At 43.7% G+C, this 26,777-nt stretch overlaps 1 protein-coding gene across 1 annotated transcript in view; it reads right to left on the reverse strand.

The window, feature by feature from the left end:
• Positions 1-26,777, reverse strand: part of LOC132824535 (high choriolytic enzyme 1-like) — a 58,504-nt gene that overhangs the window by 1,928 nt on the left and 29,799 nt on the right. The window contains exon 5 of the mRNA XM_060839168.1: positions 13,269-13,393. Within this exon, the coding sequence (XP_060695151.1) occupies positions 13,269-13,393 (125 nt within the window). The remainder of the gene's footprint in view (positions 1-13,268; positions 13,394-26,777) is intronic.

Below are 26,777 nucleotides of genomic sequence, written 5' to 3' on the forward strand. Positions count from 1 at the left end.
CTCGACAAGCAAACAATCAACAGAAAGAGAATAGGTACCGTGAGAGACAGAACAAACAGTATGGCTCAATGATAGAACAGAGAGGGTGGTGGTGGAGGGTTGTTTTTCAGACTGGAGGACTGTGACCAGTGGTGTGCCACAAGGATCGGTGCTGAGTCCACTACTTTTTGTCATTTATACAAATGATTTGAATTTGAACAGAGGAGCTATAGCTAGTAAGTTTACAGATGACACCAAAATTAGAGGTGCAGTGAGCAGTGAAGAAGGTTACCTCAGAGTATAATGGGATCTTCATCAGATGGCCAATGGGCTGAGAAGTGGCAGATGGAGCTTAACTTAGATAAATGTGAGGTGCTACATTTTGGAAAAGCAAATCAGAGCAGGACTTAAGCATTTAATGCTAAGGTCCTGGGCCATACTGTTGAACAAAGAAATCTTGGAGTGCAGGTCATACTTCCTCGAAAGTAGAGTTGCAGGAAGAAGGCGTTTGGTATACTTTCCTTTATTGGTCAGGGCACTGAGTATAGGAATTGGAAGGTCATGTTGTGGCTGTACAGGATGTTGGCTGGGCCACTGTTGGAATATTGCATGCAATTCTGGTTTCCTGACACAGGAATGATGTTGTAAAACTGGAAAGGGTTCAGAAAAGATTTACAAGGATGTTGCTAAGGTTGGAGGATTAGAGCCACAGGGAGAGGCTAAACAGGCTGAGGCTGTTTTTCCTGGAATGTTGGAGTCTGATAGGTGACTTATTGAGGTTTATAAAATTACAAGGGGCATAGATAGGATAAACAGACAAACTCTTTTTCCTGGGGTGGGGGAGACCAGAAATATAGGACATAGGTTTAGGGTGAGAGGGGAAAGATATAAAAAGGACCTAAGGGGCAAATTTTTCATGCAGAGGGTGATGCATGTATGGACTGAGCTGCCAGAGGAAGTGGTGGAGGGTGATACATTTAAAGGAATTAAGAGACATCTGGATGGGTGTATGAATAGGCAGGGTCGAGAGGGATACTGGCCAAGTGTTGGCAAATGGGACTAAATTAAGTTAGGATATCTGGTCGGCATGGATGAATTGGACCAAAGGGTCTGTTTTCTGCTGCACATCTCTATGACTCTATAATTTAACATGGCCAATCCACCTAACCTGCATATCTTTGGACTGTGGGGGGAAACACATGCAGACACAGCAAGAGTGCGCAAACTCCATACAGGCTGTCCCCTGAGAGTGGAATCAAACTCAGGTCCCTGGCGTTGTGAAGCAGAAATGCTAACCACACACCCACCATGCTACCTGTACTCTTTGGAGTTCAGAAGAATGAGAAGGTAAAGGGAGGAGATTTTATTGAAACATATAATTTTTAGGGTCTTGACAGGATAGATGCTGAGAGATTAGTTTTCCCTGTGGGGGGTCTAGGACAAGAGGGCATAATCCAGAGTATGGGTTTGCCCATGTAAGACAGACATAAGGATGAATTTCTACTCTGAGAGAGCAGTGAATCGGTTGAATTATTTATTGCAGAGGGCTGGAGCGTTAAGAAAATGAAGTATAGATACATTTTTAGAGTAAGGGATTCAAGGGTCATGGGGAAATGACAGGAAAGTGGAGTTGTGATAGTGTAAACAATAGAACTTTAGTAACTGTTCGTAGATTGAAAGATGCAGCAATAACTCTGTCTGGAATACATAGTAAAGTGACAAGGACAACTGGAAGTGAAAGCAGTTAGCCATACCTGGGAAAAGAAAAAGTTGAAGAAAATTGTGTTATGCCACATGGACAAATGATTGCCCTTCAGAAGACTTTAAACAGTTGTTTGCAGGAAAGCGGTATCTTCAAACAGTCAATGTCAGTTGTAACAAGGAACAGAAAAACTACTGCTGATAAAAAGGCAAGCTTCATATTTGAAAGCTCCAGAGGAGTTGTCAATATTTTGGATGAAAGAATCTGAAGGATCATCTAACGTGAAGCACTGAAAACTGCATAAAAATTCCACTCCAGGACTCTTCAGCAGCAGAACTTCGAAGAATAACATTGCATAAGGACTGAAACCTGGAAATCCAGAGATAGACACTGTTGATCGGAATTGTAGCTACATTCTACCATTAATCAGACAATAGTGAAGTTGTGGTGTGGGGCTTAGCTTGCTTACTTGAGTCATTTTATTTAGTGCAACATGCAATAAAGTTTAAATAATTGTTTCAGTATTTGATTGCATGGTGTCTTAATAAGTAGTTGTCTTTGTGGTTCTTTTCCCCGAACAACCACACTCTGGGAGGTCTCATTACTTTTCCCTTACACAGCTAGTGACTCCCAGGTATGATAACTGATATTTAGGCCCTTCATATCCTTGAAATGAATCCATGCCCAGCTTATTGGTTGTCTGGATCCAGGAATCCATGCTTGGTTTCCTGACTATCTTCAATCCGGCAGATCTGCAGATGGCACTGGATATTGTCGACTCCTTGCGAGCTTCTGCATGCAGATCTGTTTCCTATTTCCTACAATCATTCTACACCCTTTAAATTTAATTGCACACTTTTAAACATCACTAATGACTCTGTTTTATCCAAACTCACAGGTTTGAAGCTGCTCCAATCCTCAAAACCAGCTTACTGGATGAAGGCAGCAGACCACGTGGTGCCCACCACCCATCCGACCCCACCCTGGAAGAAAGCCAAGCCAGCTGGAGGCAGCCTATGACAGCCCTAGGTTTGGGGCCTGCTGGAAAAGGAAGGGACCCAAGGGACCTGCTCCAGGAAGGAGAACCAACACGAAACGCTCCTGGCCCTATAAGACGCCTGCTTGACACAAAATTGCTCAGAACTTATCTGGAGAGCAGTCCAATCACTTCTGCAAAAAACATGGCTGGATCTGGAGCAGCAAATCTGCAGCAACTGAAACCAGGAACTAACTGGATACATCGGAACACAAGCAGAAACTTACCTTCTCCACTGGGTCCTAAGCATTCTCCCTCCAGTTAAAAAAGACCACACAGTAAATTTCCTGCTATACTGGATACTTAGCAGACCCTCTGCAAAAATACACAAAACTGCAACCTACCTGCACCACAGGGTTCTAGGAAGGATCACTGAACTGGAAGCAGTCAGAATCCACTCCACCAGACCACTCAAGTGTAAGAAACCGGTAAGGAAGCGGGGTACACGCACCGGCCTGCTCGTAAGACCAAGAGTATGCAGTTTTAAGACCCACTTTCCTAGCTAACTCCTAGCAAATGTACAATCTCTGGAGAACAAGATGGAAGAACTCAGATCACGGCTCAGCTTCCAGCGTGAACTGCGGGACTGATGCGCACTCTGCTTCACAGAAACCTGGCTCAACCCATCCATTCACGACTGCATTTCAGGCTAATGGTGTTTCTATCCATCGTAGGGACCATACAGCGTCCTTGAGTAAGACAAAGGGTGGAGGGGTTTGCTTTTTTATGAACAATTGTGGTGCAAGAACATTGCAACTCTGGGCAGCCATTGCTCCCCAAACCTTGAATTCCTCACCATCAAATGCCATCCCTTCTATCTAGCTAAGGAATTTAACTGCTGCTGTACTAACTGCTGTGTACATACTGCTACAAGCAAAGGTTGAGGAAGCTCTGGATGTGCTGTATTCCACCACTAACACCCTGGAAAGGGAACACCCAGAGGCCCTATTTATTGTAACTGGCGACTTCAATCAAGCCAGTCTAAGGAAGGTGTTGCCCAAGTACCACCAGAACATTACCTGCCCCACTAGGGGCCCGAACATTTTAGACCACTGCTACACCACTGTGAAGGAAGCCTACCACTCCATTCTCCGCTTTCATTTTGGGAACTCCAACCACAATGCTGTGTTTTTTCTCCTGGCTCACAGGCAAAAGCTCAAGGAGGAGACCCCCCCTCACGGATACAGGTCCAGTGTTGGTCAGAGGTGGCAGAGGATTAACTCTAGTGCTGTCTGGAATCGGCTGATTCAGCCATGTTCAAACAATCCACAGATACCTTGGACCAGTATGCCACCTCCGTCACAGGCTTTATCAGCAAGAATGTGGAGCACTGCATATTGAGGAAATCAATCTGGGCGTTCCCCAACAGGAAACCCTGGATGAATCAGGACACACAGAACCTGCTAAATACCAAGCGTGAGGCCTTCAGATCAGTAGTCCCACTCAAATATAAGGAATCCAAGTATGAACCTCGCAGGGCCATTAAGACAGCCAAGGACTAATGCAGATCCAAAGTACAGACCCAGATAGGTACCCGGTGACTATAGCAAGGATTGAATGATTTAACAGATTCTAAAAAGAGACCGTGCAAGATAGCTGGTGATGACATATCCCTTCCAGATCATATCAAAGCCTTCTATGTTGGCTTTGAGCAGAATTTCGGCAGAGAGGTAACATTTATTCCAACAAGTCCTGACAAACCTATTCCAAAAGTCACTGCATCAGAGGTCAAATCAGTTTTCCTTCATGTGAATCCAAGGAAAGTGATGGGACCAGACGGAGAACCAAGCCGTGCACTCAGAGCATGCGCACATCAGCTGGCAGAGGTCTTTTCTCGGACATCTTCAACCTCTCCTTGCAGATGGCCAACATCATCCCTGTGCCTAAGAAGGCTCATGCAGCATGTCTCAATGACTATCGCCCAGTGGCCCTAACTCCGGTGGTCATGAAGTGCTTTGAAAGGCTGGTCATGGCATTAATCAACTCCAGCCCCCTCACTATTCTTGACCCACTCCAATTTGCCTATCGGACTAACAGATCCACGTCAGATGCCATATTGCTTGCCCTTCACTCCTCCCTAGAACACCTTGACACCAAGAACAGCTATGCAAGATACTTATTCACTGACTACAGTTCAGCCTTCAACGCTATTACCCCCTCGAGAATGATTACTAAACTTAGTGATCTCGGACTAAGCCCCACTCTCTGCAACTGGATCCTCAGTTTCCTGACCCACAGGCCACAATCAGGGGACAATATTTCATCCTCACTAACGCTCAACACTGGAGCCCCCTAGGGGTGCGTACTCAGCCCCCTACTGTACCGCTGTATATCCATGACTACGTCACCAAATACCAGACTAATTTGCAAGTTTGCTGATGACACCACCATAGTTGGTCGAATCTTAGATGGTGACGAAACAGATGACAGATGGAAGGTTGAAGACCTGGAAAAATGGTGCACTGAGAACAATCTATCTCTCAATGCTGGCAAAACCAAGGAACTCATTATTGACTTTTGTGGGAAGTTACTCATGCCCCCCCCCCCACACACACATTAACAGCACAGAGATGGAACAAGTGGAGAGTGTCAAGCTCCTGGGAGTGGTCATCCACAACAAGCTTTCTTGAACTCTTCATGTAGACGCACAGGTTACAAAGGCCCAACAATGTCTCTTCTTCCTCAGATAGCTGAGGAAATTTAGCATGACGGCAAATATCCTTACCAACTTTTACAGGTGCGCCATCAAGTGCATTCTGTATGGATGTATCACTACCTGGAATGGCAACTATACCATTCAAGATTGCAGATGGTTATTGAGAATGGTGAACTTAGCCTGGACAATCACATCTACCAGGCCCGCTTTCAAAGAAAGGCCACCAGCATTCTCAAAGATCCATTTCACACTGGCAATGTTTTTTCTACAACCTCAACCATCGGGGAGAAGGTACAGAAGCCTCAACACATGCACCAGTCAGTTTTGAAAGTTTCTACTCTACTGTTGTTAGAGTACTGAATGGACTCACAAACTCTTAACAATCACCTGTATCTGTGTTTTTGTTTTTGCTGCTGTTTACCTATTAGTTGTTTATCTGTGTAACTAACTGTGTGACCTGCCTGTATTGCTCGCAAGACAAAGCTTTTCACTGTGCCTCAGTACACGTGACAATAAATTCTATTCAATTCAATGTGCTATTGTAACCGAAGTTTGATTAATGCCTAAAGATGTGGGAGCTCAGCCTTTAAGAGGACTGACACATTTATGTATTTGTCCTGCCAGGATATACACAATGCTGTCATTTTATTGGTAGCTGAACTCATTTATATTTCACAGCCATACAAAAGAACAGGACCAACAAACCATCAATTTGGTCTTAAAGGTCAGCTTGGTGTTACTGCATGTGTTATGATCTCAGCTGATAGTACTACTGAACAAGCCAAATCCCAGGATGAAACTGAGTCACTGAGATGTGGTTTCAGATTTTCTTCAGCAAAACTTCCTAAACTTAAGCAAAAGAATAAGTGAAAAATCAGGCTATCTAGATTCAGAACACAGTGGGAAAGATCCTAAACTGCACAGCAAAAAGTTTTGAGTCTTTTTGTGATATTATCCATTATAAATTCAGATCCAGGGAAATTACAACTCATACCTGAACTCTTTAGGACCATATTTATCTGACTCCTAACAGCTCCTTGGCTTTGTACTGGGGACAATTTGCCAGTCTTTTCCTAACTTACCAGCATAAACTCTTCTGCAACTCTGAGATCTTAAGCCTTCTGAACTCTAATAACTTGCAGATTTCAAACCATACTCTCCTGATTTGACAGCTTGTGCAAAATAAACTCATCTACTGCAGTGGATAAAGCGAGGACTGCAGATATTAGTGATCAGAGTTGAAAAGTGTGGCTTTGGAAAAGCACTGCAGTTCAGGGAGCATCCGAGGAGCATAAAAGTCGACATTTCAAGCATGGGGGGTGTGGTGCTAGAGATAAATAGGAGGGTGGGACTGGGGGAGGTGAAAGTAGTTTGGAAAGTGATAGGTAGATGCAGATTGGGTGATCAGAGCAGAGGATGGAGCGGTTAGGTGAGAAGGAAGATGGACAGGTGGGTCAGTTCACGAGGGCAGTACCAAGGGTTGGATCTGGGAAGAGGCGGGGGGAAGGGAGATGAGGAAACTGGTGAAATCGACATTGATGCTGTGTGGTTTGAGGATTCCAAGGCAAAAGATGAGGCATTCTTCCTCCAGGCATAGGGTGGCGAAGATTTGGCAATGGTGGACATCCAGGACTCGCATGCCCTTGGCAGAGTGGGAAGGGGAGTTGAGGTGGTTGGCCACAGGGCAGTGGGATCATTTGGTGCATGTGTCTCAGAGATGTTCTCTGAAACGTTCTGTGAACTGTCTCCCCAATGTACAGGATACGACATCGACAGCAACAGACACAGTAGATGAGGTGTTTGGATGTTCAGGAAAATCTCTGCTGGATGTGGAAGGATCCTTTGGGATCTTGGATGGAGGTGAGGGGCTCGGGAGGGACACAGGTTTTAAATCTCTTGCAGCGGCACCACCCCACGCCCTCCACCTCCTCCATGACTTTTGTGACCTGGCCCCCAACACCTCATCATCACCATGGATATCCAGTCCCTGTACACGTCCATCCATCACAGCGAAGGCCTCCAAGCCTTCCATTTCTTCCTCCCGCCAACCCAACCAGTACCCGTGCTAAACTGGTCTTCACTCTCAATATTTCTCCTTTGAACCCTCCCATTTCCTTCAGACCAATGGGGTAGCCATGGGCACCCACACAGGCCCCACCTATGCCTGCCTCTTCATTGGATACATGGAACAGTTCATCTTTTGTCGTTATACTGGCACCATTCCCCACCTTTTCCAATGCTACACTGATGACTGTATCAGCGTCACCTGGTGCCACATGATGAGGTTAAACAGTTTATCAACTTCACGAACACCTCCCACCCTGACCTCGAGTTCATTAGATTAGATTAGATTACTTACAGTGTGGAAACAGGCCCTTCGGCCCAACAAGTCCACACCGACCCGCCACCCACCCATACCCCTACCTAACACTACGGGCAATTTAGCTTGGCCAATTCACCTGACCTGCGCATCTTTGGACTGTGGGAGGAAACCGGAGCACCCGGAGGAAACCCACGCAGACACGGGGAGAATGTGCAAACTCCACACAGTCAGTTGCCTGAGTCAGGAATTGAACCCAGATCTCTGGCGCTGTGAAGCAGCAGTGTTAACCACTGTGCCACCGTGCCGCCCTTTGATCATCTTGGAAAGCCTGCTCCCCTTCTTCAACCTCTCCTCTCCATTTCCGGCAATCGACTCAATACAGACATCTACTTCAAACTTATCGACTCCCACAGCTATATGAACTACACCCCATCCCCCATCCCGGAAAAAAACGCTATCCCTTACTCCCAATTCCTCCATCTCTGTAGTACTGCTCCCAGGAGGAGCAATTCCATTCCAGAACATCCCAGATGGCCTCCTACTGCAAGGACCACAATTTCCTCTCCCACGTGGTCAACAATACCCTCCAGAGCATCTCCTCCAATTCCTGCACCTCCACCCTTGACCCTCACCCCTCCAACTGCAACAAGGATAGAACGGTCCTGGAACTCACCTTTCACCCCACCAATACAGCGCATCATCCATGACCATTTCCTCCAACTACTGTCAGATGCCACCATGAGATATATTTCCCTCTCCACTCTTATCAGCATTCCTCAGAGATCATTCCCTCCACGACTCCCTTGTTAGGTCCACGCCCGGCCCACCAACCTACCCTCCACCTTCCATTGCCACTGCAAGAGGTGTAAAACCTGCGCCCACACAATCCCCCTTACCTCTATCAAAGCCCCCAAAGGATCTTTCATTATCTGGCAGAATTTTTCTACACATCTAAACACCTCATCTACTGTAATTGTTGCTTTCGATGTGGTGTCCTACACATTGGGGAGACAGGACGCCAAGTCATGGAATGTTTCAGAGAACATTTCTAGGACACACGCACCAAATAGCCCCATTGCTCTGTGGCAGACCATTTTCACTCCCCCTCCCACTCCACTAAGGACATGCAAGTCCTGGGTCTTCTCCACCACCAAATCCTAATCACCCGACACCTGGAGGAAGAACAGCTCATCTTCCGCCTTGGGACACTCCAATCACATGGCATCAACGTCAAGTTCACCAGTTTCCTTATCTCCCCTTCCCCCACCTCATCTCAAATCCAATCCTCCAAACTGGAACCATCCTCTTGAACTTTTCCATCTGTCCATCTTCCACCTCTGTGTTCCACACTCTTCTCTCCGACCTATCACCATCACTCTCCACCTGCATCTACCTATAACCTTACAAGCTATCTTCCCCCCCCATCACCTCCTATTTATCTTGCAGCAATTCCTCCCCTCCACCCCAATCCTGATGAAGGGCTTATGGGCGAAATGTCGACACTCCTGCCCCTTGGTTGCTGCCTGACCATGCTGTGCTTTTCCAGCTCCACTTGTTTCAACTCTTCCACTGCAGTGACTGATTCTGTGAACTGTCCTAGAAAATGATTTGGAGATGCCAGTGTTGGACTGGGTGTACAAATCACACAACACACAGCACCACTCCGAAAGATTGTGCTTCCAATTAAACCTGTTGGACTATAACCTGGTGTTGTGTGATTTTTAACTTTGTACGCCCTAGAAAATGTCTTTCTAGGACAGAAACTGTATTTGTTTCTGACTCAATTCTCGTATTTTCTCAACTGAACTGAAAAGAAAACTTGCTTCTGAGTTGATGACCTTATATGTGTTCTCGATATGAATAAAATCCAAGGTATAAACATGATATTTATTCCATTAACGCTCCCAAGCCCTGTATTGCCATCACCTGTTCTCTGAAACATACTGGATTAGGACATTGTGCCAGAAGGAACCAAATATGATCCCATCTTCTGATCAAAAATAATGCTCCAATTCTGTCACTACAGACAGCCATGTCAGCACTTAGGACTTAATGAGATTCCAACAAAATATTATAATACTGCAAGTAGCTACATATTTACAGAAGTGCTAATTATTTAATGAATACCGGCTTACAGCAATTACCTTGAGAGTGAGTGAGTCTGTGGGACCTGTGGACCTGAACAAGAATGGTTTAGAGAAAGAAGTTATAAAAGGGGCTGAGGCGCAAGGTCTACACCAGTTACTTTGACAGATGGAGAAGCAGCAGGACCAATGAGGATGCAACAGAGTGAAAAACAAAAAGTGACATCACAGGAAAACTGTAAGTTCATTAGTTGGTAGGAAACTGCTGTAAGAAATTGTCTGTAAATTGTTATAAATTTGAAATTTGAACATGTGGCTGCACTTGAATTGAACTGAGAAAGTTTGGGTAGATATAATAAGGCAATGAAAGTAATGTGAGGGACTAAAGAGAAGAACCTTGCATTGCAATGGGAGAGTTTAAAGTGAAATAAGTTTCCTTCTAAAAAGGGAGTAATTAACAAGCTTAATCTTCAGAGAAGTCATGGGAACAGAGCTCGCTTTAATGGTATGCTCCACTTGCAAAATGTGGGATGTCACAGATGTCCCAATGTGCTAGAAGTGCATTGTGTTTCAGAGGTGCAGCAGGGAATCGATTTCTGAAGTATCTGCGACGCGGAGATTATCGTGGACAGCAGTGAGATGGTCACACGGTAAGGAAAAGCTGAACAGGCAAAGCAGATGTGTGATTGCAAGGTAGTGTCAAGGAAGGCAGCTACTTCTAGTATGAATTAATGATTGTCTAACTGTCAGAAAACAGTCGGAATAAATGGGCTATTCTCACATTGGCAGGCTCTGATGAGTTAAGTACCACAAGGATCAGAACTTGGGATCTATTTGTTCACAATATATATCAATGATTTGGAAGTGGGCACTAAATGTGATATCTCCAAGTATGTGGATGCACAAAGCTAAGTGTTAATGCCTGTCATGAGGAAGATGTAAAGCAGCTTCTAGAAAATCTGAACAGGCTTAATAGATGGGCAAGAACATGGTACATGGAATATAAAGTGGAAAAATATTAGACTATCTAGATGTGCAGAATATTTCTTGAATGGTAAGAGGTTGGAAAGTATAGATTTTCTAGTCTATAAGTCAAGAGGGCTAACTAGCAGCAAACTATTAAGAAGGCTAATGGATTATTAGCTTTTTTCTGAAATAATGAGAGTTTAGGACGAGTGAAGTCTTCCTTCAATTATTTAACAATTTGATTGGACAACTGGAGTACTGTGTACAATTTTGGTTTCCTCATCTCAGAAGGGAATACCTCAGAGGGAATGCAAAGAATGTTCATGAGTGCTGTTCCCAGGATGGCAAAACTGTCCTATTAAGAGCGATTGAGCCTGTGTTCTGCAGAGTTTTGAAGAATGAGAGGTTTTTCCATTAAAAATTACAAATTAGTAAAAGGTTCAGACAGAGTAGATGCTAGTAAGATCTTTCCACTGAAAGGGGAATCTAGAACCAGGAGGGACAATTTAAATGTAAGTGATATACCACTTAAGATTCAAAATGTTTTTGTACTCACAGGGCTGTAAACCTTTGGAATTCCCCACACAGAGGGTGATGGAAGATAAGTCTTTGAATATATTTAAATTAGAGCTTGACAGATTTCTGATGACAAATAGTGTACAGCCTTATGAAGTTGGAACAGGCATTGAAATGTTTGATGAGTCATGACTGTATGGAATGGCAAGGCTGGCATGGCAGCCTGAATGGGCTGCTTCTGTTTCCATGTTCCTAGGAGATGAAGTATTAGCATTGCAAGATGAATCTCTGAAAACAAAATTCAGTGATCCATATAAGATAGTTATGCAGGTTAGTAAAATTACTTATCTGACAGATCGTACTGATTGTAGGAAGAAGGATCAGTGATGTCACATTAACATTGCAGGAAAGAGAACAAGGAGGAGCAAGTGTGTCATGTGGTAAGAGTAGTGGTAGGATGAGAGACAAGGAATGAGAGGTAGAAGGAATAGTAGACAGTTCACGAAGAAAACCTCCTATGATTTGACAAGCCTATAAGGAAATACTCAGAAAATTAGACACTGTTTTCATATTTTAAGGAAGGTTAACGGGAAGATCTAGTAACATTGTAGAAATGTGTAAAGATGCACCTGAATACCAAACATGAACATGATGTGGACTTAGGAGAATCAGTACTGAGACAGCAACATTGTTATCGGGTGAGCCCAGGAAAGCTCAGGTGGAAACAGAGAGTTAATCCATGAATTAATCTGGTAATTCAACCTTACCAAAACAAATGGAGTTTACTAGCAGTGTAGATTCGTAAATTGGATAGATCAATTAAAGTTTGCATGGATTACAGAAAAGTAAATGCAGCTATGGAAATAGATTCATACTCAATTTCTCGGGAAGAAGATTCTATTGTTATGTTGACAGTGACTTGCTTGTGCTAAGATTAATTTATAAAAAGGTACTGCCAAGCGCTAATAACATTGAGGGCTAAAGATATATCTGATTATATAAAACCAAACCATTGTAGCTATGTCAAATCATGCCATGTGGGGTTAAAAATGTCTCAGCTACATTCCATACATCAATGAATCAAGTCATAAACTACGTAGTTTATTTAGACAATGTTATAATATACAGTAACACATTTGACACGCACGTACGGCTATCATAAGACCTGTTTAAGTAACTGCAGTTAGCTGGCTTAGTAATAAATTTAGCCAAAAGTGAATTTGCAAATGCAAGTGTAACTTATTTGGGACATATCATGAGATAAATACTGTGAAGAACAGCAAAACTGAAGGTTCTCATAGAATTCTTCATTTCATCTATTTGAAAAATAGTGGCGTGTAAAGACCTCATCGTTCCTCCATCCAAAACATCTACATTTTTTGTCTGCCTCTGAGCATGCATGTGCATGAGTGTATTGGGAGGGAGGAGATGAGCAGTTTAAAAAGAGGTGGCGATTAGAGTTGAAGTTAAATTATAGGGACTGAGTTTGGCTTAGGTTTTACAAAAGCATACAGAATTAAATCTTCACTCATGATCTACAACTCTGTTCAATGACATTACCTTCCATTTAGTTGTATGCCTGAAGGATATTGTATCAGATGTGGGAATTGGTTTAGCTCAGTTGGCTGGAGCATGGGTTTACAGACTGGTGTGATGCTAATAGCAGGGGTTCAATCCCTATTACTGGCTTGAGGCTACCATGAAAGACTCTCCTTTTCCCTTGCCTCAGGCTAAATCACCACCAGTTGCTTCTCTCTCTGATGAGAGAGCAGTCCCTATAGTCTAGTAAGACTATGGTGACACATCCACGACATTACATCATGTAGGAAACACTGAACAGCTTTTAAAATTATCAATATTGGTAAAATGGTACATGATCAAAAATGCTAAACGTCAAGGAGCACTACAATTAATTATTTAGAATTACAGAATAAAAATACAGAATTTCACCAGTTATTGATTCCACACAGAAAACCTACTGATACTAGTAAATATTTTAAACATACCGCAGTTATACAACTTGTTAATCTTCAAAACATCCAAGGTGGAAAGCCCTCGATATTGTCCAAGTTCAATGTTTGAATCATTTACTGGTACCATAGTAGGTTTCTTATTCTTGGAAAAGGCATATCTGCATTAAAGGATAATAAACTTAATTACATTTCAGTCTTGTTTTAAATTTGATCTTCAGGGGATAGATTGAGTTTAATATGGGCTATGGTGTATAAGATCGTTAGTGCTTAAAAGGATGAACTAATATTAAAAGATTAACTTCACTCATAAGGATATAAAGGAATGTTCCTGTGAGGAGCTAATCAATGTTCTAAAGAGTTCTAATGTGTTTGGTTACAGTCCCTAAGTTGTTGTTCTCGTGCCACGTGCATGTTGCTCACAGTAATGTGTACTCACTCTTAGGTTGAACCTGATGCAGCCTACATCCATGTACATTGATATTTTCTATGTGCCAACTTTTAACAATTCTCTTGACGCACTTCCGATCAACTTACAATATGCTTCTGCACTTCAATGTTACAGTTCAGAGCACAATGTCAGCGATCATTGTAATGCTTCAGCAAAAGCATTTCACTCTCAGTCATGCAACCAGCTCAAGGACAGGATAAAGATGCATCATTGGGCTGTTTGCATTCTTTCTCAGAGCTCACACACTTTGGGCATATCTAGATGCGCAAAGCATCCTGCCTTGTCTCTTTGCACTTTGTCTCTCAGCTGGAGATACAAAGCTCACAGTACTCCTTTGCCATGCTGTTTAGCACAGACATCAGGAGCTTTGTCAAGGTTGTTTGCAGTCCTCAATCAAGTCAAGTGAGATAGCTGTTGCTCAGGGAGTCCAAGCACAGTAACTCAAAAAAGCCTCTGATATAAGTACAGGATTTTAGAAATGGCCAGTTAGCACCTGGGATTGTCATCTCCTTGTAAAGGGTCAGGAGCTCAATGTCAGGTAGTCTATCACCTTTCTTGTCTCTTTCTGTTTTCCTATGGAAATGAAAGATATCCAGATGATATGAGAAGACAAAAGTAGCATGGCAGTTACTTTTAGTGAAGGTAGATGGTACCATGAGAGAGTGAGTAGGCAGCGCATAGTGTCCGCAGGGTTAGAACTGTGGAGCATTAGGGTAGATGAGAGCAAGCAATAGAGTATTGGAGAGCATGATGCTTGCTGTGGGGTAGTTCAAGTAGTAGCAGAGACGGACTGAATATGAGATCAGACAGAATACAGTGGCACATATGCTGACAGAGTGCAGAAAACTGGCCTGCTTCCTATTGACTTTTCTTTTCCTGTAACCTAATGCTGTAATGCTGCAACCTAAAACAGCATTGACCTAGGTGGTAATTTGAATTAGGCTGACATGGATTGGTGTTGTGACGTTTGTTGCCAGTCCTGGAAAAGAGGACATCCGTCTCTGCACGCTGCTGAGCAAGGGCTTCCAGATACCTGACCATAAAGTCTGGCATCAATTCTCCCCTCTGCACCATGTGTGGAGCAACTATCAGGAACCGTGAAAGGCAGTTCCAGATGGCCAGGACATGCCGAAGTGCACTCAAAAGATGCTTCTTTTGAAGAAACCACTGGTACCAGGGATGCTGATCCATTCCAGGATATCTTGGCAGTGATGAATTGTTTTGTGTACAACAAATGATAGAATGGGACTAGAGTTCGATGAAAGGGGCACCATGGGATGGGGTAGGTAGTTAAACAGTTGAGTTTGGTAAGATGAGATGAGAAAATATGCTTGGTCTTGTAAAGAGAAACCCTCAGTGAAACTCACCAAAAAATGAATGCTAGAGAAAACATAAGATTCAGCCTATTATAACAACTTATTAAATATTATGCAATATCATTTGTACTCTATCAGAACTGACGCCCTCTTTTGCCAAAGAATTTGTGTGGGCACCCTTTCCCTCATGGTATCAGTAACTTAGACTAAGTCCAATAAGAAGAATCGGTGGTGATGAATGTGCTCAAGATTTCTCAGCCACACAATGATAATGTGTTGCCACCTGAAAATACACTAGTAACAGTGGCCACAGCCTGAATAAACCTTCAGGTTTACAAAAGCCACAGTGATCTGAGAAAAGCCACAAGCTTATAAAGAATAAAGAAATTAAATCAGAAGATTATGAGTGTCTCTTTAAAAATCCAGCTACTCCAAAACATGAGGTTTTGTGAATGCAGCAGCCAAGAGTAAACCCACTTGGCCCTTCAAGCCTGTTCCATCATTCAATAAGATCATGGGCTCATCTAATTTTAACCTCAACTTCATTCACACAACAAAAACACTAATTGCTGGAAAATCTCAGCAGGTCTGGCAGGATCTGTGGAAAGAAATCAGAGTTAACATTTGACAGTACGGTCCTGAAGAAAGTTCACTTGTGACAGTCGTCTTTGAGTTAGGATAAGCATTTCTGGCATAATATCCTTATTTGAGAAGTTTGACTCATTTGATCCTGCCATTGAAGGCTGAGCCCAGTATGTGGAAAGAATGTGGCATTTTCTCCAGGCAAATCACATTGGGGCAGAGGAAAAGCAACGGGTAATTCTTCTGGCAGCTTGTTGGCCTACAGAATATTCCATTCTTGAGTGTAACTTTCCCTGAGGCACCAGACTAAAAACCTTTCAAGTGTTGATGGATTTAGTTAAGAAATATTATGACCGCAGCCTCCTCTAATTCTGAGGCTATTGGTTTTATTCAGCAGTTTGAGAACCAGGCAAATCCGTATCAGGATTTTTGATGAGGTCAAGGTGACTGGCAGAGATTTGTGATTTGGGGTTAACACTGAATGAAATGCTGAGAGCCTGTTTGGTATGTCAGATTAATGGCAAAACCATGCAAAAGCACCTATTAGCTGAAGCCCAACTAGACTTCAAACAGGCACTACAACTTGCTTTGTAATTAGAAATGCAGAAAGTGCAGCATGTGAGCTAAAGGGTAGTACAATGGAAGTCATCACTCTTGCCTGTCCGACTGAACATGGGGAACACTACTTAAATGCAGACAATCATGCAGGGCATATCCTGAGCAGAGTGACACTAACTCAGGCCACAGCAAAACCCCAGAACAAAGCCGAGTCTTGGCCAAATGGCTGAAATATTCTTGAGGATTTAGGGCAACACATCATTATAGTTGCTGCCAGTATGTGGACTTGAGACAGCAAAGGGGGTTACGAGGCCTGACTTCAGTAAGATAACTCATAGGCTGGTATTCAGGAAAATGCACACCCAGAAAAGTCCATCCAGACATGGTTTAGAACAGTTAAATTGCTTAGCGACATTCAAATCAGAACCAATCAAAATAAATGCCTGGTTAAATGGTCACCTAGTTCTTATGGAGTTTGATACCAATGCAGCTGTATCAGTGGTTGCAGAATGAATCTTTCACACTCCAGCCTTTACATTTGTGCAAGACCTTGGCCAGACTGAGAATGTTTACCAGGGAACAGTTCCAGATTAAAGGTATGACTGATACGAGTCTCTGATGAGAAGCAGTTGGTGCAGTTACCACTGATTGCAGTGAAAGGCTCTTACCTAAACTTGATGGGATGCAAACGATTGAGAAATATTCACCTCAATTGACTTAACACTTTTTGATTAGAAAATGGCTGCCTGAGTGAAGTCCTAATTACATACTCAGAGATTTTTCAGTAAGGTCGAAGGATTATCAAAAGAGCTCAGGCCATCTTACATGTTGACCAGGGAGTAATTCTGCAATCCTGAAAGGCCCACCTAGTGCCATTTGCCTTATGTGCAAAGGTAGAGGCAAAAATTAAGAGGTTGGAAAGCAGAGGAAACTTCAAAACTAAACAGTTTGCAGATTGGGCAGCACTGGTCTACTGATTGTGAAGCCTGATGGTTCGGTTCACTCAGAGTCATAGAGATGTACAACATGGAAACAGACCCTTCGGTCTAACCCGTCCATGCCGACCAGATATCCCAACACAGTCTAGTCCCACTTGCCAGGACCGGCCCATATCCCTCCAAACCCTTTCTATTCATATACCCTACCAAATGCCTTTTAAATGTTGCAATTGTACAAGCCTCCACCACAATCTCTGGCAGCTCATTCCATACATGTACCACCCTCTGTATGAAAACGTTGCCCCTTAGATCTCTTTTATATCTTTCCCCTCTCACTTTAAAACTATGCCCTCTAGTTCAGGGCTCCCCAACTCCAGGGAAAAGACTTTGTGTATTTATCCTATCCATACCCCTCGAAATTTTGTAAACCTCTACAAGGTCACCCCTCAGCTTCTGACGCTCCAGCCTGTTCAGACTCTCCCTGTAGCTCAAATCCTCCAACCCTGGCAACACCCTTGTAAATCTTTTCTGAACCCTTTCAAGTTTCACAACATCTTTTCGATAGGAAGGAGACCAGAATTGCACGTAATATTCCAGCAGTGGCCTAACCAATATCCTATACAACCGCAACATGACCTCCCAACTCCTGTACTCAATACTCTGACCAATAAAGGAAAACATATCAAACCCTTCTTCACTATCCTAACAACCTGCGACTCTACTTTCAAGGAGCTATGAATCTGCACTTCAAGGTCATTTTGTTCAGCAACATGCCCTAAAACCTTACTATTAAGTGTATATGTCCTGCTCTGATTTGCTTTCCCAAAATGCAGCACCTCGCATTTATCCGAATTAAACTCCATCTGGCACTTCTCAGCCCATTGGCCCATCTGATCAAGATCCTGTTGTAATCTGAGGTAACCTTCTTCGCTGTCCACCACACCTTCAATTTTGGTGTCATCTGCAAACTTACTAACTGTATCTCTTATACCTCTTATCATATAAATAATGCTTTTATTTATATAAAATCATTTATATAAATGACAAAAAGTAGAGGGCCCAGCACCAATCCTTGCGGCACTCCACTGGTCACAGGCCTCCAGTCTGAAAAACAACCCTCCACCACCACCCTGTCTTCTACCTTTGAGCCAGTTCCGTATCCAAATGACTAGTTCTCCCTTTATTCCATGACAACTAACCTTGCAACCAGTCTCCCATGGGGAACCTTGTTGAACACCTTCTTGAAGTCCATGCAGATCATATCCACCACTCTGCCCTCATCAATCCTCTTTGTTATTTCTTCAAAAACCTCAATCAAGTTTGTGACACATGATTTTCCATGCACAAAGCCATGTTGACCATCTGTCATCAGTCCTTCCCTTTCCAAATACATGTACATCCTGTCCCTCAGGATTCCCTCCAACAACCTGCCCATCATCGACATCAGGCTCACTGGTCTATAGTTCCCTGGCTTGTCCTTACCACCCTTCTTAAACAGTAGCACCGCGTTAGCCAACTTCCAGTCTTCCGGCACCTCACCTGTGACTATTGATGATACAAGTATCTCAGCAAGAGGCTCAGCAATCACTTCCCTAGCTTCCCACAGAGTTAGTTCTTCGGTACCTGATCAAGTCCTGGGGATTTATCCACTTTTATGCGTTTCAAGACATCCCGCACTTTCTTCTCTGTAATGTGGACATTTTTTAAAAATGTCACCATCTATTTCCCTATATTCTATATTGTCCATATCCTTTTCCACAGTAAACACTGATGCAAAATACTCGTTTAGTATCTCCCCCATTTTCTGAAGTTCCACACAAAGGCTGCCTTGCTGATCTTTGAGGGGCCGTATTCTCTCCCTAGTTATCCTTTTGTCCTTAATGTATTTGTAAAAACCCTTTGGATTCTCCTTAATTCTATTTGCCAAAGCTATCTCATGTCCCCTTTTTGCCCTCCCAATTTCCCTCTTGAGGATACTCCTAGTGCTTTTATAATCTCCTAAGGATTTACTCAATCTATCCTGTCTATATCTGACATATGCTTCCTCATTGCCTCTAACTGTCCCTCCAAACGATCCATTCGAGCTGATAGGACTCACAACCAACAGCATTTATTGTAGATATAATACACAGTAACCCTTAAACTCTCTTTAAACTCTCACATCTGACAAGAAGCGCAAGTCACTCTACTCTACATTTTTGGTCCTTCACAATCTATAGACCCAGAAAATAACAGTCTTACTCCTCTACAAAACACTGCCCCAGGTTAAATTAATAGTTATGGCTTATATTTTAAGTTTAATCAGAAGACATATCTCAAAAAGCATATAGTCAAGGAAGAACCCACTCTGCTCACTACTGCAGACTTTCTGTAGACCACATTTAAAACAATTCACTTAGCTGTGCCTGTGCTGTGACTTCACCCACACAGTTCCTCCAAGATCAGTTGTGAATTTCACTGTATGTTAATTTTCACAGATGCATTCCGATGTTCAGTGATACATGAATTCAAACAGCAAAGGCAATAACTGTGCAGGTTCACTGTGGTGTCAGATTCTTTCTCTCTCTCTCTCCTACGCTGACCTCAACATGTGCTTCCTTTGTTCGTTCTTCTCCATTTTACAACTGTTGTTGTTTTGATTTTTTTTCCAAAGTTCCAAAATAATGAAACAACATATAAAACTGCAATTGCTGCTCATGGAATTCAAGGAAATCACCTCCAACATCTAAAATACCTCAAAAAAGGAGCAGCTGTTACAGCCAGAAATTTTTCCAATCCTCCATCTTGGATTACCCAAAATCCTTCAGCTTTTCTGGGGATTTTAAGCAAACAGTAAACTGCTTCTCACAGCTGGATAAATACCCAATCCAGAGGACTTGTACGTAAAACTGGGGGGGGTATTGAGGGTTTGTCCTTCACAAAGCTGGGCATGAGCCATGTATACTTGCAATTGCTACTAGATGAGGAATCCAACAGTATGCCATCAGCCTGTGCCCTTCTCCAGCAGATAATGCAAAGGTCATTTTATAAGATCTGCTCCGGGTTGGCATTTCCCTGGATGACATGTTAATAATAGGAAAAACCAATAAAAAGAACTTGGAAAACTTGGACATCGTGCTTTAACGTTTGTCCCAGGCAGGCAGACACCTTTGAAGAGAAACTTATGTGCTCTAAGAACCCCAAGTGACCTATGAGTTGATAAGACTGGGTTATACCCATTGGAATATAAAGTGAGGGTGATCAAAGGTGCCCCAGCTCCCACATTTGTACTGGAACTTAGATCTTGCTTTGGGTTGGCGAATTATTACGATAAATTCATACATAATCTGGTCTGCATTTTGGCATTCTTACATCTGCTTTTCTAAAAGGGCCACCTTGGAATTAGTCATGTAGCCTGTAAGCAAGTGAAATAGCATAAATGTCATCCAAGGTGTTGGCCCATTACCATTCTGAGCAAGAGGCGATGCTTACATATGATGCATCCCCATACGGTATTGGGATAGTGTTGGCTCACCGGTGCTCCAACGGAGAGGAACATCAGATAGCATATGCTCCCCAGACTTTGGCTGATGCTGAATGCAAATACACCCAGATAAAGAAGGAAGATTTGGTGTGAGAAAGTTCCACCACATCATTACAGACAGATATTGTAATAGTAATGGTTCACAAAGTCCTGTTAGGGCTACTTAAAGAAGACAAGGCTGTACTGCCCATAGCTTCTGGTCAAATTCAGTTATGGTCCCTTATTGTCAGTGCGTAGAATTACAGTTGGAACACCCTAGTTGGAACATCAGCTAGGAGAACATTGCGGTAAATGTGAATGCCTTGAAGCACCTCCAAGTCGCAGGGTATGAGGTTCAACATCATAAAAGTGGTGCTGCGTCGGTATGAGGCAAGGTCAAGGTGAGGTCAGGCCCTGGGACATATTCGGTTAGGTGAGGTGGGGTCCTGGAGCAAAACATTTCTGGCCCCTCAGAACAGCCAGAAAGACTGTCATAAATCTGGGGTTCTCCTCCTCTGTCTAGTGTCAAAGAAACTTCAGATTTTAAGATGAATGTAATCTTGATACCGATAAGAGGAGGAATTTCTCCTGAGATGCTCCAGGTACAAGATGCTACAGTCATGTCCACGTCAGAATTAAGGAACTGGATCTGGGATGAAAATATCCTCAGAGAATCTACAAGAGAAAGAATAGGCCTGCACTTCGAGGGGGAGGAATGTTGTGATTGGAATAAGATTGGCCAAGTGGATCTCATTGAATATGATGTCCCTAACTGGGGCTGTTAACCTGGGCCAATCATCGAGCTCTGGCTGTCAGCTATAAACAGGAGTCTGTCCTCACACTTATATGGAGAATGGATGTCTAGGTATCTATTCACCAGGTTATCAATAAGATTAATCTTGTACTGAGTGGAACTGTAGGAATCCCAGTACAAATATCATAAACAGGAGTCTCTAGGTGGCTAGGCCGTCCTGACCGCTGTCACGCCGGGCGGGCTGCCCTAGAGGTGGTCGAAAGGTGTGTGAGGGCGGACCGAGAACTGGAAGGGGCACGGGGTGGACCGAGAGCCAGAAGGTGGGTAGGGGCGGGCTGCCTTAGAGTGGTCGAAAGGTGGGAAGGGTGGGGGCTTGCTGGGTCTGTATTGTCTGCACTTCTGTATGTAACCGTATTGTTTAATGTACAAATGTCATTGTCACTGTCTTGATAAATGTGGAACTGGGATTTGAGGGTTGTCCTCATCTCCCTGTAAAATGTTTGAACGGTAGGGTTTGGGGCCTAGCTTTGCTGCTCCTCTCCCTTGTAAAACTGCTGTCTCTTGTACAGCTGTTAATGTTTATTGTAAACTGTTTTGTAATTTGTTTAAAATAAAAAAAATATAACCAGGAGATGAGAATCTCCTCAGTTTAAAAAAAAAATAAACAGGAGTCTGTCCTCACACTTATATGGAGAATGGATGTCTAGGTATCTATTCACCAGGTTATCAATAAGATTAATCTTGTACTGAGTGGAACTGTAGGAATCCCAGTACAAATATCATAAACAGGAGTCTCTAGGTGGCTAGGCCGTCCTGACCGCTGTCACCCCAGGCGGGTAGTGGGGCGGGCTGCCCTAGAGGTGGTCGAAAGGTGTGTGAGGGCGGACCGAGAACTGGAAGGGGCACGGGGTGGACCGAGAGCCAGAAGGTGGGTAGGGGCGGGCTGCCTTAGAGTGGTCGAAAGGTGGGAAGGGTGGGGGCTTGCTGGGTCTGTATTGTCTGCACTTCTGTATGTAACCGTATTGTTTAATGTACAAATGTCATTGTCACTGTCTTGTTAAATGTGGAACTGGGATTTGAGGGTTGTCCTCATCTCCCTGTAAAATGGTCAAACGGTAGGGTTTGGGGCCTAGCTTTGCTGCTCCTCTCCCTTGTAAAATTGCTGTCTCTTGTACAGCTGTAAATGTTCATTGTAAACTGTTTTGTAATTTGTTTAATAAAATAAAAAAAAATAAACAAACAGGGGATTCGGGATTGGAGGTTTGTCCGCATCTCCCTGTAAACTGGTTGAACGGTAGGGTTTGGGGTCTGGCTTTGCTGCTCCTCTCCCTTGTAAAATTGCTGTTGTATACAGCTGTAAATGTTAACTGTGTTTTGTAATTTGTTTAATAAAATATTATAAACAGGGGAAAAAAAAATAAACAGGAGTCTGTCCTCACACTTATATGGAGAATGGATGTCTAGGTATCTATTCACCAGGTTATCAATAAGATTAATCTTGTACTGAGAGGAACTGTAGGAATCCCAGTACAAATATAAACAGGAGTCTCTAGGTGGCTAGGCCGTCCTGACCGCTGTCACCCCGGGCGGGTAGCGGGGTGGGCTGTCCTAGAGGTGGTCGAAAGGTGTGTCAGGGTGGACCGAGAACTGGAAGGTGCATGGGCTGGACCGAGAGCTGGAAGGTGGGTAGGGGTGGGCTGCCTTAGAGTGGTCGGAAGGTGGGAGGGATGGAGGCTTGCTGGGTCTGTGTTGTCTGCACTTTTGTATGTAACAGTATTGTTTAATGTACAAGTGTAATTGTCACCGTCTTGTCATATGTGGAACTGGGATTTGAGGTTTGTCCTCATCTCCCTGTAAAATGGTTGAACGGTAGGGTTTGGGGCCTAGCTTTGCTGCTTCTCTCCCTTGTAAAATTGCTGTCTCTTGTACAGCTGTAAATGATTTTTGTAAACTGTTTAATAAAATAAAAAAAAATAAACAGGAGTCTGGCATCATACTTATATGGAGAATGGATGTCTAGGTATGTATTCACCAGGTTATCAATAAGATTAATCTTGCACTGAGTGGAACTGTAGGAATCCCAATACAAATATCATAAACAGGAGTCTCTAGGTGGGTAGGTCATCCTGACTGCTGTCACCCCGGGCAGGTACCAGGGCGGGCTGCCCCAGAGGTGGTTCAAAGGTTCTGAGGGTGGTTAGTGAAGCTGGAAGGTGGGTAGGCCGTCCTGCCTGTTGTCACCCCGGGCGGTACTGGGACGGGTTGTCCTAGAGGTGGTCGAAAGGTGTGTCTGGGTGAACCGAGAACTGGAAGGGGCATGGGGTGGACTGAGAGCCGGAAGGTGCGTGGGGCGGGCTGCCTTAGAGTGGCCGGAAGGTGGGAGGGACAGGGGCTTGCTGGATCTGTATTGTATGCACTGTTTATGTAACTGGATTGTCCTTTTATGTATAAATGTCATTGTCACTGTCTTTTATAAGTGAAACTGGGATTTGAGGTTTGTCCTCATCTCCCTGTAAACTGGTTGAACAGTAGGGTTTGGGGTCTGGCTTTGCTACTTCTCTCCCTTGTAAAATTGCTGTTGTATACAGCTGTAAATGTTAACTGTTTTTTGTAGATTGTTTTGTAATTTATTTAATAAAATATTATAAACAGGCGTCTGGCATCACACTTTTATGGAGAATGGATGTCTAGGTATGTATTCACCAGTTTATCAATAAGATTAATCTTGCACTGAGTGGAACTGTAGGAATCCCAGTACAAATATAAACAGGAGTCTCTAGGTGGGTAGGTCATCCCGACTGCTGTCACCCCGGGCAGGTACCGGGACAGGCTGCACCAGAGGTCGAAAGGTGCTGAGGGTGGTTAGTGAAGCTGGAGGGTGGGTAGGCCGTCCCGACTGCTGTCACCCCGTGTACGAGCACACATACACACAGACGCACACACAGACACCCATATACGCCCTTACAGACACACACACTCCCACATGCACCCCCTCACAAACTTAAGACATTCTGCACTCAGTACACACACAAATATACACTTTCTCACACTCACAATCCCCAACCCAGACAGACACACACGCACAGACAGACAAAGACCCACATGCACACATATATTTTGTGGGGTGAATTTGTACTTGCAGGGTTACATTGTAATTTGCTCAAAAACTGCATGTATTCATGTAGGACTCAGCTCAAAAACTGCATGAATTTATGTAAAACTCTGCTATCTCACTTTTTAGATTAGAATCAACCTAAACATCATGGCATAGACAGAGAACACAGGGACCAACACCTTCAACATATTGTCTAGCTATCACCATTGTTAACAGCTAACCCGAGAATGCAACTTTTTTAAAAAAATGGTTTTGTGATTTACACATGAAAGAAGTTAAACTAAAAGATGAAAGGCATAACAGACAATCGATTTTTCAATGTATAATTTCAGTTACATCATACTGTAAATTTTGCTATAAATTCTGTGTGTTAGGATTGAGCCCTCCATTATCATCTGATGAAGGAGCGTCGCTCCGAAAGCTAGTGTGCTTCCAATTAAACCTGTTGGACTATAACCTGGTGTTGTGTGATTTTTTAACTTTGTACACGAAGAACTTTCTTCTCAATGTGAAGGTGTGACTTCGTTGCCACAGGACTGTGCAGTGATCACTCTTACCAATATTGTCATGGACAGATACATTTGCAGTCAGCAAATTGGTAAGGATAAGGTCAATGTTTTTCCCTCTTGTTGATTCCCTCACCACCTGCTGGAGACCCAGTCTAGTAGCTATGTCCTTTAGGACCTAAGCAACTCAACCAGTAGTACTGCTGCCGAGCCACTCTTCATGGTGGACACTAAAATACCCCCATCCATCTTGTGCCCTTGCCATCTTCAGTGCTTCCTCTAAGTGATATTCAATGCGGAGAAATACGGATTCATCAGCTGAGGTAGGACAGGGAGTGGTAATCAGGAGGTTTTCTTGCCTACGTTTAACCTGAAACCATGAGACTTCAATGGATCTAAAGTCAATATTAGGTACTCCCAGAACAACTCCTTCCCAACTGTATACCACTGAGCTGCTACCTCTGCTGGGTCTCTCCTGCCAATGAGTCTGGACATATTCAGGGATAGTGATGGTGGTGCCTGGACCATTGTCTGTAAGGTATGATTATTGCCTGGACAGATTCTGATTGGTACAGGTGGTGCCATGGAAAATAAACCCGTTAACGATGACTGACAGATGCCAGGTTTGGTTTATATTTTAAACTAGTAGTATCATCCGCCGTCATTTCCACCACCTCCAAACGGATCCCACCACCAGAGATATATTTCCCTCCCCTCCCCTATCAGCGTTCCGCAAAGACCACTCCCTTCGTGACTCCCTCGTCAGGTCCACACCCACCACCAACCCAACTTCCACTCCCAGCACCTTCCCCTGCAACCGCAGGAAATGTAAAACTTGTGCCCACACCTCCTCCCTTACTTCTCTCCAAGGCCCCAAGGGATCCTTCCATATTCGCCACAAATTCACCTGCACCTCCACACACATCATCTATTGCATCCGCTGCACCCGATGTGGCCTCCTCTATATTGGGGAGATGGGCCGCCTACTTGCAGAACACTTCAGGGAACACCTCTGGGACGCCCGGACCAACCAACCCAACCACCCCATGGCTCAACACTTTAACTCTCCCTCCCACTCCACCGAAGACATGCAGGTCCTTGGACTCCTCCATCGCCAGAACATAACAACACGACGGTTGGAAGAAGAGCGCCTCATCTTCCGCCTGGGAACCCTCCAACCACAAGGGATGAACTCAGATTTCTCCAGTTTCCTCATTTCCCCTCCCCCCACCTTGTCTCAATCGATTCCCTCGAACTCAGCACCGCCCTCCTAACCTGCAATCTTCTTCCTGACCTCTCCGCCCCCACCCCACTCCGGTCTATCACCCTCACCTTGACCTCCTTCCACCTATCACATCTCCATCGCCCCTCCCCCAAGTCCTTCCTCCCTACCTTTTATCTTAGCCTGCCTGGCACACTCTCCTCATTCCTGATGAAGGGCTCTGGCCCGAAACGTCGAATTTCCTGTTCCTTGGATGCTGCCTGACCTGCTGTGCTTTAACCAGCAACACATTTTCAGCTCTATATTTTAAACTAGGCAGGTTGACTCTGATTGGTCAACCAATACACAGTGAATGGCTGCCACCTATTTTGTCGCATTGAAACAGGCACAGTGCCTGTACATACTCTCTCTGTCTACAAAGAGCATAGCCTGACTATATATATATATATATATATATATATAGACTCCAGTACATATAAGTCTCTCACAATGCAAGCCTGACTATCAATCCTAATTTGGTTGCTGACAGAATTCTTGACATACTCACTCTTGCAAATTGTTCAAAGAATGCATGATGAAAAGCTTCAACAAGAGAAATAAA

The sequence above is a fragment of the Hemiscyllium ocellatum genome, chromosome 18, assembly GCF_020745735.1.
Source record: "Hemiscyllium ocellatum isolate sHemOce1 chromosome 18, sHemOce1.pat.X.cur, whole genome shotgun sequence".
In the NCBI taxonomy this organism is placed as follows: Eukaryota; Metazoa; Chordata; class Chondrichthyes; order Orectolobiformes; family Hemiscylliidae; genus Hemiscyllium; species Hemiscyllium ocellatum.